This window comes from Salvelinus sp. IW2-2015, unplaced genomic scaffold, assembly GCF_002910315.2.
Source record: "Salvelinus sp. IW2-2015 unplaced genomic scaffold, ASM291031v2 Un_scaffold4170, whole genome shotgun sequence".
NCBI lineage: Eukaryota > Metazoa > Chordata > Actinopteri > Salmoniformes > Salmonidae > Salvelinus > Salvelinus sp. IW2-2015.
Genome location: NW_019945441.1, coordinates 19,680 through 30,420, shown reverse-complemented (window position 1 = coordinate 30,420; position 10,741 = coordinate 19,680). Strand labels below are relative to the sequence as shown.

The 10,741-nt window shown below is 40.8% G+C and overlaps 1 protein-coding gene across 1 annotated transcript; it reads right to left on the bottom strand.

The window, feature by feature from the left end:
• Window positions 1-6,006: 6,006 nt before the first annotated feature.
• Window positions 6,007-9,852, bottom strand: LOC112076972 (homeobox protein BarH-like 1). Its single transcript, XM_024143593.2, has 4 exons — window positions 9,206-9,852; window positions 7,575-7,866; window positions 6,876-6,960; window positions 6,007-6,707 (listed from the first exon to the last, which is right to left on the bottom strand). The coding sequence occupies exons 1-4, from the start codon at window positions 9,411-9,413 to the stop codon at window positions 6,540-6,542; spliced, it is 753 nt and encodes a 250-aa protein (XP_023999361.1). The 5' UTR covers window positions 9,414-9,852; the 3' UTR covers window positions 6,007-6,539.
• Between the last annotated feature and the right edge of the window lie 889 nt (window positions 9,853-10,741).

The following is a 10,741-nucleotide window of genomic DNA, read 5'->3' as shown; positions in this document are numbered from 1 at the left end:
TGTTTGATGTGAAGACTTCTGTAAATATTTCTGTAAGAATAAATAACTTGGAATCTCTGAAACTATTCTTGCGTTACCACATATTTACCAGGCAGTGTAAACCATTCCCTCACAGAGCTGGAGAGTTTAATGAAAATTGAAGATCTCCCGCAACCAACTTTATTGCTAAACACTTCGTCCTGAAACGGAACATTTAAAAAGCCATCGTCCTGTGATGTGGTTCAACCGAACTGCTTTATTTGAAGAGCGTCGCCGGCGCTAGGCTGAGGTTATACTGTTTGCAGGCCTATAAATATATATCACTTTGAAGGAAGGAAAATGTCAATAATGTCACTGCGACTAAAAACATAAAAATGCTACCGTGATGTTTGTTAGACGCTAGATAGTTGATGCTCCTTTTACATCGTGTTTGATCATCTTTCAGAGCCTGTTGAAATCTGGTATGTGGATACAGTGTAACCTAAATAATCTTCATTTTCACTATATTGTTAAATTTGCAAAACGTTTAGGTTTAAATTGTGAGTATTAATCCCATACTTCTATACAAAACGAATGCATCAGACAGTCCTTTCTTGTCAAAGATTGTTGCAGCTACAATTAGGGTGACCACATTTAAAATAACCAAATGCACGACAAAGGGATGATTTAGCCGGACATTTGGGACAAGTAAAACCTCCCGCTGCACGGATGGAGATCGTTGAAGCTTGCCTATAGTTCTTTGACTCGCGCAAAATGTGGTCATGCAGAAACGAGATACCAAATGTGTGACTGTTATATAAAAAGCTGCGGAATACTTGGCCAAGGAAACATTTCTGGTTGGTCTCAGGGAATGTAAAACAGGAAGGGAGTTTTTAAATACCGACTTGAGTGAAGAAGCAGCAACTATGTTGAATGGGCAACAACGAGCATGGAGAGCATCACAAGGTTGACGAAATCAGCTTCTATCTTTTCAGTCGAATCACCTTATATCTATTCTGTCTATTACAACTGTTTACTTACTTCGAGAGCTCTTTTCTTTTTTTTTTTTTGTAAGTAGTGAGTTATCCTCTAACTTTAGCTGGAATTTAGACCGAAAGGATTTCATATGTGATCGATATTACATTGGCCTATAAAGCCTCGCCTTGCGCTGCACCGAATATCAGATCTCAACAATGATTGGAGGAGTGTTTAACGTCACCAGTAACACATCATTATGAAAATATATATATCTTGTCAAACGGGCAACGTGACTGCAAACAGAGATATGCATATGACGAGATGCTCATGTCTCCGCCATAACTATGGGAGTCGTTGTCCCAAAGGCATGAAGGCAAGCGAAAAGTTTAGATCCAAAATAAGCCGATAGAAACGCATTGGGCTTATTTTGGATAGATTTTGGCGAGAGTGAAACCTCTAGCTTTGCCTCTTCCTCTCTACTGCAAAAGCTGGGACCGAGAGACTGACAAACAACTTCTATCTCAAAGCCATCAGACTGCTAAACAGCCATCACTAACTCAGAGGGGCTGCTGCCTACATTGAGTTCAAATCACTGGCAATAAATGGATCACTTGTCACTTTATACAATGCCACTCTAAATAATGCCACTTCAATAATGTTTACATACCCTACATTACTCATCTCATATGTATATACTGTATTTTATACCATCTACTGCAACTTGCCTATGCCGCTCGGCCATCGCTCATCCATATATTTATATGTACATATTCTCCTTCACCCCTTTAGATGTGTGTGTATTAGGTAGTTGTTGGGGAATTGTTCAATAATTTGTTAGATATTACTGCACGGTCAGAACTAGAAGCACAGGCATTTCGCTACACTCGCATTAACATCTGCTAACCATGTGTATGTGACCAATACAATATGATTTGATTTGATTTGAGCAGCTACAGGTTATAATGTCTGACTGAAAGAGACAAAACAACTTTGTTTTGTAAAATAATGGCTTTTGAATTTGTTGATAAAATTCGAGACATACTTGTTTGTTTGCGGGACCCGGACAAAGGGCCAAAATGTGGAACTGACCTTAGCTACAATGGACGGTAGGAGTAGGACACTAGACTTACTGTGCAGATGTATGGTCAGCAACCTGGTCAGGAACCTGGTCAGCAACCTGGTCAGCAACCTGGTCAGGAACCTGGTCAGCAACCTGGTCAGCAACCTGGTCAGGAACCTGGTCAGCAACCTGGTCAGCAACCTGGTCAGGATCCTGGTCAAGGAACTGGTCAGCAACTGGTCAGCAAACCTGGTCAGCAACCTGGTCAGGATTCCTGGTCAGCAACCTGGTCAGCAACCTGGTCAGCAACCTGGTCAGCGAACCTGGTCAGCAACCTGGTCAGACACCTGGTCAGCAACCTGGTCAGGAACATGGGTCAGCAAGCATGGTGCAGCAACTGGTCAGCACCTGGTCAGGAACCTGGTCAGCAGCCTGGTCAGCAACCTGGTCAGCAACCTGGTCAGGAACGCATGGTCAGCAACCTGGTCAGCAACCAGGTCGGAAGTGGTCAGGAACTGGTTCAGCAACCTTGTCGAGCCGGTCAGAACTGGTCAGGAACCTGGTCAGCAGCCTGGTCAGCAACCTGGTCAGCAACCTGGTCAGCAACCTGGTCAGCAACCAGGTCAGGAACCTGGTCAGCGACACTGGTCAGCAACCAGGTCAGGACCTGGTCAGCAACCTGGTCAGGAACCTGGTCAGCAGCCTGGTCAGCAACCTGGTCAGCAACCTGGTCAGGAACCTGGTCAGCAGCCTGGTCAGCAACCTGGTCAGCAACCTGGTCAGGAACCTGGTCAGCAACCTGGTCAGCAACCAGGTCAGGAACCTGGGTCAGGAACCTGGTCAGCAACCTGGTCAGGAGCCTGGTCGCAACCTGGTCAGGAACCTGGTCAGCAGCCTGGTCAGCAACCTGGTCAGCAACCTGGTCAGCACCTGGTCAGCAACCTGGTCAGCAACCAGGTCAGGAACTGTCAGGAACCTGGTCGCACAGGTAGAACCTGTCAGCAACCTGGTCAGGAACCTGGTCAGCAACCTGGTCAGGAACCTGGTCAGGAACCTGGTCAGGACCTGGTCAGGAACCAGGATCTCTGTTCTGAGGCACATGGATAATTCTTCTTATTGGGGGGACTCCGACCGTCTCCAGACCTCTCCTACCCTAGGTAGGTGTGCATAAGTACAACATAATTCCCCTCTTATGCACTTTTTCTCTCTACGCATATTCTGACTATTTTAAGCATGAGAATAGCATGCTATTCACCGCTATTCGTTTGGGTGGAATCGAATAAATGAAGGTGTGGCGAAGTGTGTCTACAGATACGCCGTATTCTGACCTTGATTTAATTACCTCATAATTCCAACACATTTACATGTGAGGAGAAACATGAATAAGGTTGAGCAACCTGTGGGTTCCAAGTGGGAAGCATCTACTTACCCATAGAAATAACACCATATCCCATGCACTGTAAATAACACTGTTCTCCATGCACTCTAAAATAAACCATGTTCCATGCACTGTAAAATAACACCGTTCTCCATGCACTGATAAATAACATATTCCATGCACTGTAAATAACACCATTCTCATGCACTGTAAATAACACTGTTCTCCATGCACTGTAAATAAACCATATTCCATGCACTGTAAAACAACCATTCTCCATGCACTGTAAATAACCCGTTCTCCATGCACTGTAAATAACACCGTTCTCCATGCACTGTAAATAACACCATTATCCATGCACTGTAAACAACACCGTTCTCCAAGCACTGTAAATAACACCATTCTCAATGCACTGTATAAACCATATTCCATGCACTGTAAATAACACCATTCTATGCACTGTAAATAACACCATTATCCATGCACTGTAAATACACCATCTCAATGCACTGTAAATAACACCATTCTCCATGTGCTGTAATAACACCATATTCCATGCACTGTAAATAACACCATTCTCCATGCACTGTAAATAACACCATTCTCCATGCACTGTAAATACACCCATATTCCATGCACTGTAAATAACACCATTCTCATGCTGTACAATACACATATCATGCACTGTAAATAACACCATATTCTGCACTGTAAATAACACCATTCTCCATGCACTGTAAATAACACCATACTTCATGCACTGTAATAACACCGTTCTCCATGCCTGTAAATAACACCATTCTCTCCATGCACTGTAAATAACACCATTCTCCATGCACTGTAAATAACACTGTTTCCATGCACTGTAAATAACACCATATTCCATGCACTGTAAATAACACATTCTCCATGCACTGTAATAACACATTCTCCATGCACTGTAAATAACACCGTTCTCCATGCCTGTAAATAACACCATTCTCCATGCACTGTAAATAACACCATTCTCCATGCACTGTAATTTACAACTTGATAACAGTTATTGATAAGAGCTAGGTAAATGAGAAATTTGTTTGGAGAAGGCAATTGTAAATTTTTAATTACAAATATTTTAGATCTATTGTACCTTATAAATAGCTGGCGACAATAATTCAATAGTGGATCATTTTAGGCTAACGTATTACAACTTGTGCAATAATTTGGTACATGTGGCCTATTTGAATCATTATGGTACAGCAGACCATACGTAGCAGTTTAAACCTGGAGCACGGTTCCCATAGACTGCACTATTGGCATCACAGTTCCATGACCAGTGAGGATTATTAGGGTAGATGTACAGGACTACTGGTCAACCCCTATTGTAGACTTTTCTCACCTTCCAGTGGTATTTTTGATTCATCAATATATTTCATGCATTAATAAGGATCTCCAAACTAGTTTTTATTATTATTCATAAATACATTCCTAACCTCCCATCATATACAAGATCAGGGTATATTTAAATCTACAAACCGGTGCTGGATGGAGAAGAATATGCATGTATTTACATGACTTTCTGTCATTGATCCCTAATATCCTGAACCATTCTCTCCATATATTCTAGTGAGTCTGTAGAGCAAATTCAAAGTAAAGGTACACCAAATTTAAAGGGATGGATTTTCATAAATGTCCTGGAAAACCCTATTGAATGAAAACTCCACAAGAAAATTTATATAGGTCCAGCAAGTGGCAGGGTTTTCAGCGGTTGAATTAAATGTATTCAGTGTGAGCAAGAGAACCACGCAAGAGAACCACGCCTGCAAAGCCAATTACACACCTTCATAAGGTCTGAATACCAACTACTGAGAAATGGGTAGGAAAGGCATACATTTCCTAAGTCTGAATCGGGCCCATTGGGAATATGAGAGAGAGGATACTATTCGGTTGTCGAATAGTGTCCTCTACATATGTTGTAGAGCGTTCTTCACGTATAACACTGAACTATTCCCATTTAAAAGTGTGTTGGTAACACCATTGTTGAAAGAGAATTACAACGCACTCCGAGTCTAAAGGCCAGCATTTAGTTGAGATGTAATTTAACCAGAAGGGTTATTTGTTTCCTAATTAAACAAGTGTGATTAAATAGTTATGTTTGTAATATTTGCAACAGGACAGTATCATTTGCATTTGGAGTAGCGGCACTAATTGTCAGACTATTGGATTTGCCTTTAGGCCGACAGTCGCAGTTCTGAGTCTTCACATTGAAGAACCGAGAAGCTGCCTCTCATGTAATGGCGTTAGACTATACTTGTGTCAAATTACCGTAAAGTAATATTATTGAACGTTCCTCTTTCGTTTTGGTCGTCCTATTTCGTTTTCGTTCAACTCAACCCAGAGCTCCATATCATGCAGAATTGTGCGCAATGTTAGAACTACCTACCAAGAAATTGTAGCACTGATAATATGTTACAAGTAAACGATTTATATCACAGCGCTGGAATATAAACTGTATGTGTAGGTGAATGGAAATGCTTTGGGGGTAAAATTACCTCCCAGCTGCCAACAACATCAACATTCTCATGTGATTGCAGGAAATAGCAAATTTGGTCTAATTTCCTTTCAATATAAAAATAAATAAAAAAGAACGATTAAGTGTAAGTGAAAAAATATTTAATTACATCCAACAATGTCTTTATAATAAAAACATAGCCTAATAAAACATGTAAATATGCAAAACGAAGGCAGAACAGAAGAAGTATGTGTAAAGTGGGTCATTTGAATGGAGGCAATGAAAGAGTGCACCTACTGCTCGACGTGTTCCCCTCCCTCCGCTACCGCTACCGCCTCCGCTACCGCTCCGTAACGGTTAGTTCGGCGTGACGCGGATGGAAGCATAGGTATTGACAACACATTGATTACGAAAAGAAGATGTGACAATAACATACAAAAAGTAACCTCGTCCCAAGGCGGAAGTGTCTGGAGAACGATACTAGTAATAAAAAATAGAGTTCCGCCTCTCCTACGGGAGGCCAACATCAGTCTCTCTATGTAAGTGCCAAAAATATCGAAGTCAAGGGCAAAGGCACTTCGATTCAACCGTCGACCACCATTACGCATCCCAGAGGCTGTATGAACGTCTGGTGAACGTCTTCAGAGAGTTGTCAGTTAGTCGGAGCACCAACGTTATTATTCCTCTTGGTTAGTGTCTGAATGTGACGAGGTGGAACCGTCCGACTGACGGTCGACGTCTCCAGACCTCTCCTGCTCCGAAAGCTGCTCGCTCGACGGGATGGAGTTCTTCTTAGGACGGCCTTTTGGTTTGGTTGGAGATTCCAGTCCTCCTCCTTGTAGAACCTGTACAGTGGAAACAATTCAAGTTTTAAAACGACAAAAAATAATCTACAATTAAACTGTTTAGGCCTACCATAAAACCAAGTTAATGGACAAGTAAACGAATATCATTATTTATCAAAACCACTCGCCTCCTTGTCATATTGTTCATAATAAGAAATAAGAACTTACTATTTTCTTCCATTTCATTCGTCTGTTCTGGTACCAGGTCTTGACTTGTAGTTGACTCAGATCCAGAGACTCAGCCAGATCTATTCTGTATGGGGACAGTGGCGATTACTGACAAGTTCTTTCATTTCGATCCAATTTCACATCTTGCACTAAAAAAGCATTTGAGTCAATATCTAACATGTTAATTAAGAGAGATATTACATTTGAGTTCATATCTAACATGTTAATTAAGAGAGATATTACATTTTGAGTCAATATCTAACATGTTAAAGAGAGATATTACATTTGAGTCAATATCTAACATGTTAATTAAGAGAGATATTACATTTGAGTCATATCTAACATGTTAAGAGAGATATTTACATTTGAGTCAATATCTAACATGTTAATTAAGAGAGATATTACATTTGAGTCATATCTAACATGTTAATTAAGAGAGATATTACATTTGAGTCAATATCTAACATGTTATTAGAGAGATATTACATTTGAGTCAATATCTAACATGTTAATTAAGAGAGATATTACATTTGAGTCAATTTCTTGCATTCGTGTCATCAGTCTTATAGAGAGATATGACTGATTGGAGGCCTATGTTATTGTGTTGTCTGACTAATTTGCGAGTCACTTTTACCCACAGCAATAATAGCTCCCTGGGGATAAATAAGGTTAATTTAATGGTTTAATTGATTTAAATACCTGTCTGGTGTTGAAAGGTACTTCTGTTTTTCAAATCTTTTCTCCAATCCCATTAGCTGTAGCTCAGTGAAGACCGTCCTGCTCCGGCGGCCTTTCTTGGTCTTGCTGTTGCCGTCTCCGCCGTGCTCCAGCTTGCTCCGGAGGTGGAGGTCCAACGGGAGGTGGTGGGAAGCTGAGCCGCCGTGGAGTCCCGGAGCCCCGGATAGGAGAGCGGAGCCTAACGGTGATCCCAGTGAGCAGGAGAGTGGTGACATCGGGAACTTCAGGATACCCGATTGGTCTGCCTTCAAAACTGTAAATCAAACCATTTCACATATAAATGGGATTATCCCCCATTGAACTCCTACACGAAAATAATACATTTAACAACGCCTATAGGCTACACACTTGGCTATTTTCTTAATTGGTTCTACGTGATGATAACATGTTTTCTAGTAAAATATAGGTTAAAATAAATAACGTTTTTATTCTATAATTATAAGAACAATTATTATTTTATGAGTTATTATGATAGTATTTAAGTAGCAGTATAATAGTAGTAGCAGTACATATCGTTGATTTTAGTAGGTCTATTAGACGAGACATAGACCTACTACAAATAATAATTATTTAATTGTTGAACGTAATTGTAATTATTTCATTATTATCATGCTTATAATAGTTTATTAGAGTGGAATTAATAATAATGAAATTATAAATTCAGTCGATGTCAGGAAATGTATAAATGTAATAACTAATAATACAAATTTTAGAAATATTGATAAGCAAACCTATTATGCATATACTTCATGAAATGTTTGAATATGTCTGTTGTTCCCCCCCCCCCCCAATATAATTTCCCTGAGCCAAATTCATATGGCCCATGACTACTGATATGCAAAACATAGTGGTATTCGATAAACAAGGCCTCGTTTTACAAATCGTATGGTCAATCAATGTAAACAGCTTTAACAAAATGATAATACTATGGTAATTGTACATAAGACATGAGCCCAATACTCTGTAGACTCCTGGCTGCGTCCAGAATAAGAAGGCCCGCATCGTTCTTTCTGAAGTCTGGCCGACCCAGTGTGACCATTAGCTCCATGACTGGAAATATTCACAAATGACTCAAACTTGTCTATATATTTCGATAGACTACAGTTTATATGACAATATATCGAAACCTTGTTAAAAGTCCAATGGAATTGGAATCTTGTTTTTCCCCCCCAAAAGTATGTTGAATATTGAGCTATGGCACGCACTATAACGCACTCCTGTCGATGACTTACTTTGGGAAGCATCAAAGGAGCCCGTTGGTAGGCCTGCCCTATTGCCTGCGTTTCTACATACATTTAATTTTTTAAATAATCCAGATTGTGCACTTTGTATAAGAAAATAATACCAAGGAAACGAATGTAAATCATATGCAAATATCTATTAAATCAATGTTTTACGCTCGCCATTTAGGACAATTAGGTTTCTGACAGAACGAGTTGTTTGAGGGGAAAACCAAAAGCAGTCCTCAAGAGAAGACTAACAAAAACGAATAGAAAATGCAATATAATCATTTGAGTCATTTTGAATACAAAGTTGAGTAGACTACATCTCCCCTCTAAAAACAAGCTAGTACGAAAAGCATCGCAGTTTACCCAGGTGGTTGTGGTATGGCCGCGCCGAGAGCAGAGCTTGTACTCCGAACTTGAGCAGGTCCCCTGCCGGGGTAGACACCTTGTGGTCCGGGTGGTCGGTGAGAATCTCCTCGATCATAAAGCTTCGGTAGCGGTGTGAGTGGGAGCGGTGGTCGGGGTGAACCTCCGGGGGATAATAGTGAGCCCCCAAGTCCAAGGGATGCTGCATGGTTCACTTCAGCACGCGGGAAAGACGGAGCGCAATAAAAGCTTCACTGTTTCTTCCTCCTTGGGTTTAGTCTCTCTCTACGGTAGAGACAGAGACATTAACAAGACGTCCTTCCTTATTCTAGAACGCGGGGAGAGAAGATGACACTCTGATGAAGGAAGTTAATAACATCCTGAAGTGGACACTGAAATAAAAAACAGTTCTGTGCTGTTGCTGAATCCGATGCGTCCTCTTCTTGTAATCGCCTTAAATGTAAACTTCTCCAACCTTTTCTTTGCTGTTGAATCCCAATTTTGCGTTCGAATTCAGTATGGAACCAAACGTCCGAAACGTTTCATCAACACGTTTAATTTCCGGCCAATATCGAGTAGCCTAATGAAGCGTACCCCTGTTTACATCAGTAGACTAGCATCACGGTGTTTATGGATTGAGGAACGATATGCAGTTGAAGGTTTATAAGAGTACGCTCTCTATGCCCCTCCTCTCTTCAGACCAGCCAGTCTCTCAGACCCAGAGGAAGGAAACATCTATTAACATGAATTTGCATGCTAAAATAATTCTTTAAACAAATTACGAAATTTGGTTAGGCCAAATTAGCCTACCTCCCTACTCTGAGGAAGAAAGAGAGAGAGAGAGAGAGAGAGAGAGAGAGAAGGATTTATTGTGCACAATGTTGAAGGAAAGGAAAGCTCGTCCGTTTGAAGGGCCCATGACGTATACACGTCTTTGAAATGCATTTACAATGAATGTTAATTTTTTGGGGGGCAGAAAGTAAACATTTTGATCATATATTTGGGAATCTATTTACAGACATGCAATTCAGTCACGCACCCAAATACATCAACACATCAGGTCAATACATCAACACATCAGGTCAATACATCAACACATCAGGTCAATACATCAACACATCAGGTCATGCAAAATAGTGTAGAAATATGCACTGATGGCCAGAGGAGCATCAATCTCTTTGTTCGCTTCAATAAGATGAATCCCTCACTCTACTACCTCACTCTAGACACTACTCCTCTAATCACTACCTCACTCTATCACTACCTCACTCTACACACCTCACTCTAACATACCTCCTCTCCACTACCTCACTCTATCACTAACTCACTCTATCACTACCTCACTCTATCACTACCTCACTCTACCACTACCTCACTCTAATACTACCTATCATCTATCACTATCTCACTCTAACACTACCATCCTCTACCTACCCTCACTCTAACACTACTCACTTACTCACTCTACTACTACCCTCACTCTACCTACTCACCTACTCACCTTACTACTACCTACTCACTCTACACTACCTCACT